At 45.8% G+C, this 5286-nt stretch overlaps 1 protein-coding gene across 3 annotated transcripts in view; it reads right to left on the bottom strand.

Annotated features, from left to right (window-relative positions):
- Window positions 1-122: 122 nt before the first annotated feature.
- Window positions 123-5286, bottom strand: part of Mylk (myosin light chain kinase) — a 245032-nt gene continuing 239868 nt past the window's right edge. For 2 of the 3 annotated variants that reach the window (XM_029544243.1, XM_029544244.1), the window contains 2 exons: window positions 5008-5139; window positions 1923-2245 (listed from right to left, as the gene is read on the bottom strand). In XM_029544243.1, coding sequence (XP_029400103.1) covers window positions 1989-2245; window positions 5008-5139 — 389 coding nt within the window. In that variant the 3' untranslated portion in view covers window positions 1923-1988. Of the gene's footprint in view, window positions 2246-5007; window positions 5140-5286 lie in introns of all 3 variants that reach the window. The other variant, XM_029544242.1, reaches the window with a different exon arrangement.

The following is a 5286-nucleotide window of genomic DNA, read 5'->3' as shown; positions in this document are numbered from 1 at the left end:
GTCATAGCGTTCTCGTTCACCATTTGGATGGCATAGTAATGAGAGAGAGAGAGAGAGAGAGAGAGAGAGAGAGAGAGAGAGAGAGAGAGAGAGAAGTCTACAAAGATTGAACAAACACCATGCACTGTGGTATCCTTTATTTAAAAATTGTGAGCTAACTACAGTCATAGCGTTCTCGTTCACCATTTGGATGGCATAATAAACTGAGAGAACAGTAACACAATCCCAAGAAGGCATTACCCTAAAAACACACGCATAACCACCCATGCACACATACACACAACATACACTCAAGGATTATAATATAAACACAAAGTGATGAAAAACACTTTGAATGCTCTAAATCAAATTAAAACCCCTTTATTATAATAAACCGTGGCAATATTGTGACTATAATGAAAGATATTTGAAACTGCTTAAGAAGCAAAACAGGGAAAGTACTGGCAATGCAGCAGCAGCTAAGGAAGGATGGAAGCTGAGAAAACAAAGCAAGAGCAGCTCTCTAATGCCGGTACTGCGGAGGACAGCACAGAAGTCGTTTAAAGTTGGTTTTTATGGAACTATTAAGACATCCTTTGAAATATTAATTTGCTGCACTTTACAAACAGTGGAAAAGAAAAAAAAGTATTCAGAATGTTAGACACGCACACGCACACGCACACACAGAGGAAGCATACTAGGATATCAGTTTGTGGTCTTTGTTGATGACCTCCAAAAAGTTTTATAAGGAAAAACAAGTGCCAATGAAGTGAAAGAAAGTTTAAGAAAAAAAAAAAAACTGCTAAAGATGCAAGTCTGAGTGTACTGAGCAAGTCTAAGAGTATAGCTCAAGGTTGGGGAGGGGGACGACAAAGCGTGATGCACACTCAGGAAGAAAAATCAAGGGGGACCCCCAGAAGGTAGGCCAAGCTCTTTGAAGAGTGTTGCCAATGAAGATGGATTAAACTCAGACTGCCTAGAAGGAGATTCCAAAGCACCCTGAGTCCTACGGTTGCTCGCCCGTTGACATCAGTTTCATAGTGCCCAATAAATAACTAAAGCACTTCAGCAAACTGGGCTTTCTACATCTGGGTGCAAGACTCTACCACACATGCGGGCTGACAGTTGCTAACAGCACAAACAGGAATCCTGGTTGAAGGGGGAAAGCTCGTTAGCGTGGATCTTCTTTTCTCCTTCATGAATTCTCATGCAAATGTCTGAAGCTGCCAGACGCCTGCACAGAGGAATGGGTTTAGTTTCCTAAGGATTTTAGAGGAGAGGAGATCTCCCCCTCCCCCCCGCCCTGCAGCCCCCCAAGGCAGCCAGAGTGAGTCATCCACAAGCTGGGGAACCTGGTTTCAGGATGGAAGAAACATGATAAATGTTTTCATTGCTGTAACTTATGCCAGGATCAGAGCCAGGAAACCCAGTAGGTGGAACGGGGAGAGAAACAGAGCGCTTGAAAGGGTAGAGTTGGAAGGCAACGTGCCTCCTGAGTCAGCATGGCTCAACCACTTCCAGAATGAGACACTGCAGGATGGGACAAGGCGGGTTCTCTAGATTGGGTGGGAGGGGGCTGGGCCTTCTATCTCCTGCGGATCTGGGTTGAGCTGCAGCAGGAGGCGGGGGGAGGGGGGTGGGGGAGTGGGGGTGGGGCTGGTGACAACTTTATTCTTCAGGGTACGTTAAATCGGGAAACAAATGACCTTTTCCAGGTGAGTATCTCCTTTAGTTTTTTTTCTCTCTAAAATCAAATCGGTTAGACAGGTTGCTGGTGATCTCTCCCAAACGGAATCTAGCTGCACTAGTGTTTAAGGTGCTATCTAATTCAAAGTAATGCCCATCAATATAGCTCCGAGGCATCAACCGCTGTCGCTGACAAATCAGCCTCCAAATAGCCTAACTAGATCATCTACCACACCAGGTACCTTTTCTAGCTTGAGTTTTTTGAGCTCTAAGGGATTAGTCCTTTTAAAATGACTTAGGAACTGCTTCTGTTTGGCTTGGCTTCACTCCTCCTCTTCCTCCTCCTCTCCCCCCTCCTCCCCTTCCCCTTCCTCCATGGTCTCCACGATGAGCTCGGCGGTGCAGGTGGCTTCTCCGAGGCTGTTGACAGCCTTGCAGGTGTACTTGGCGTCATCATCCCCACAGACATCGCTGATGATGAGCGAGCAGTTGCCGTCTTCGTCGTAGTCTATCTGGAAGTGGCGGGACTCCCTGATTGACTGGTCATCCTTGAACCAGACAACCTCAGGGTCTGGGTATCCTGCAGCCCGGGGAAGAGAACACACGTTACAGAATCCGTTATCCGATATCCTTATTAACTCAGTCAAGAGGCTCTCAAGGTACTCCTGTTGATTAAAAGACGAGGTTGGCATCTTAGGGTGCATTTCCATATTTATGGACATATGTTGCTAAGACTCATTTCAGAAACCTCAAATAGAATATTCTAAGTCTGTTTTTGCTTGAGACAGGGTCTTGGTATAAAGCCCAGGTTAGTTTCCAACTTTCAACCCCCCTGCCTCAGCCTTTTTTAATGCTGAGATTACAGGTGTGCACAATGAATTGTCCATGGCTCTTACAATGCCACATTGTCAGATGACATAGAGCACTGCAGAAATATTGTCCAGATTCTAACTGTATAACCAAGGCTAGACATCTTCTTGATGAAATTAAACACATACAAGCTTAACAGGGACAAGGGATCTTTTAAAGAGTTGTACAAATTCTAAAATTAGGTTGTGATAGTTGTGTGATATGAATTTGTGAAAGAGTTCATTTGCAAACCTAAAATAGATTAGTTATAGTATGCAAATATTAACCCCATACAGCAGGTAATGGCTATATAAAATGTCAGAGGACCTGGTAGGTAATATTGCTAAGAGAGAGAAAACCTATCTTAGTTTGATTCTTAAACAGGTAATCTGCTTGTTTGTCTCTAGGGATGGATCCCACTGGCTGCCCTTATGTCTAGCCATGTCTCTATAAATATCAGTGTTTAAAACATATGGAGTAAAAGCACATAAAAACATGTGTATTATATATTTTAGGATTGTGTGTGTGTGCATATCCACCACCAGTTTTGCTTATGTGTATCTTTAAATATGTAATGTATTACAACTGTCTTGTTCCTAAATTTTGTAGAGGTATTTTTAGATGAGGAAAAAAAACAAAACAAACTGTAGCCCCTGGCATATAAAATTATACACAAAGCTCAAGAATTCTCATATTCTTTTCAAGTGTAATTTTGTTTTTTATCAGAACAGCGTCCATATGCTTTGGTTTTGCATCAGGGGTATAGTCAGAAGTTATGCAAATACCAAGGAGAAAAAGCACAACAGATGATAACCACGCTGTCATGCTACATTCAAAATTTCAAAGGACAAAAACCTCAGGAGATCCAGTGAGAGCTGTGACAGTCTGAATGACAAGCACATGTTCATGCACATATAGACAGACAGCTACACATACAGAAACACACACACACACACACACATACACACACACACACTCCAAGTTAAGTTGTTCTGTGCTTTGGCCTTGCAGCCCCTCCTCCTTGAAGCTGCGGGAGAAACCTAAGATCCTACCCAGTAAATGGCTTCAAGCGTGGAAGTCACATAGACAAGACCAGACACGGTGCGGAACTTCCCCCAGCCCCACAAAACTTGTCAAAATCCAACGTCTCCTCTGCTCTGATGGTTCCTCTGCTGCTTTGCCATCCCCACTCCTAGGCTGTGCCTGAACGCTGCCTCTCATGCGCTCACCTTAAGCTGCTCTCTTAAATGTTCTCACACTGTTCCTAATTACTCTCCTACCTCTAGGCCTGATCAAAGCGGGTCAACAAGACCTTTCTCAAAAAAACCAAAACCAAAACCAAAAAACCCTCATGCTAGTCAGTGTCTGTGTGCATAGGTCTAGGGGATTGGACCCCTTCCCTTCCTAATTCCAGAAGTTACTTTACTTAAAAGGTCCTGAGAGTCCCGGTGCTGGGGAGTCTCACAGAAGTACCAGACATGCTCACTCTGGATGCCATTGCTGGGCTGTGTGACTCTGGGGAGACTGCTTAATGCTGTACTGGGTCAGAGCCCGACGGGAGATAACCCTCCGCTCTGTTGCTTTGCTCCGTAAGCACAGCCTTGAAGCTGTGTTTGAGATGCCTATCCCATCCTGTGCTTATCTTGTTAGAATGTTGTAATCGTTGGAACAGAAAGGCTTTCTGTCCCCAGCTCTGCTCATTTCGTGGGTCTCATGCTAAGATCCCCCAAGGTCTCTGTTTTCTGCTCACTCACTACTATGTGGCTGCACCGCCCCTTGGAGCAGAGACACTACACAAGAGATGACACAAGGAGCAGAGCCCAGATTGGGAGCTTGGCCCTGTATGTGTGTGTGTGGGGTCCCAGCTCTCCTCAGGGTACACTCCCGGGCACACTCTCCCTCGCCCTTACAACCTACCTTCTTTGTCTTCACTCTAAAACCTCTTTAAGGAGTTATCAGGGTTCTACCTTCACACACATCACACAGGTGACCTCACAGAATGCCTGAGGCCACCCCAGATGTTGGACATCATTTAACAAATGAGGGGCCTTCACTCTGCAGTGTTAGATCACCACCCAAGGTCACACAGCCTGCTGACAAGCTCTTGAGCTGGCTGACTCCAGTCGTCAGACTTTTGTGCCAACTGTCCTTCCAGAGGGGCAGCCTTTGTGGTTTCTCAGTGGTTTGCAAAGTCCGTCCCATGTGTCCCATTGCTAGGAAACTCCATGGGAGTCCATTGGTAATGGAGGTCTAGAGGCTAACATGAATAGATGAAGTATCAACTGGGCCTGTGCGGAAGTCACTGACCAGCACTAGCCTTGGGAGATTCAGAGAACAGAAACTGGCCCTTTAGGGCCAAAGGTAAAGGGACCCAGTGCCCCTTTGGGTTTGGCTAGTCCTATCATTTCAGGCAGTACAGGCTTGACCTCTTAGCCGGGGTGCCACGTGCAGCCACCCCCATGTGGAGTAAGGGAAGCCCTGCCCAAAGCTTACCTTCAATCTTGCAGTCAAATCTAGCAGCGCTTCCCTCCACGACTTCCAGATCACGGATGGTCTTAGAGAAATAAGGCTTTACATGGGGCTTTTCCTCAGCAACAGCCTCAAGGAACGCCTGGGAGACATCATCTAGAAGACCAAGAGGGGACCAGGTCATTCATTCCTTGCTCTCTCCCTGGGTTTAAAAGGTTTCTTCCCTTCCTTCCTTCCTTCCTTCCTTCCTTCCTTCCTTCCTTCCTTCCTTCCTTCCTTCCTTCCTTCCTTCCTTCCCTCCCT

Source organism: Mus pahari, chromosome 12, assembly GCF_900095145.1.
Source record: "Mus pahari chromosome 12, PAHARI_EIJ_v1.1, whole genome shotgun sequence".
Classification (NCBI taxonomy): Eukaryota; Metazoa; Chordata; class Mammalia; order Rodentia; family Muridae; genus Mus; species Mus pahari.
This window is presented reverse-complemented; position numbering and strand designations above follow the sequence as displayed.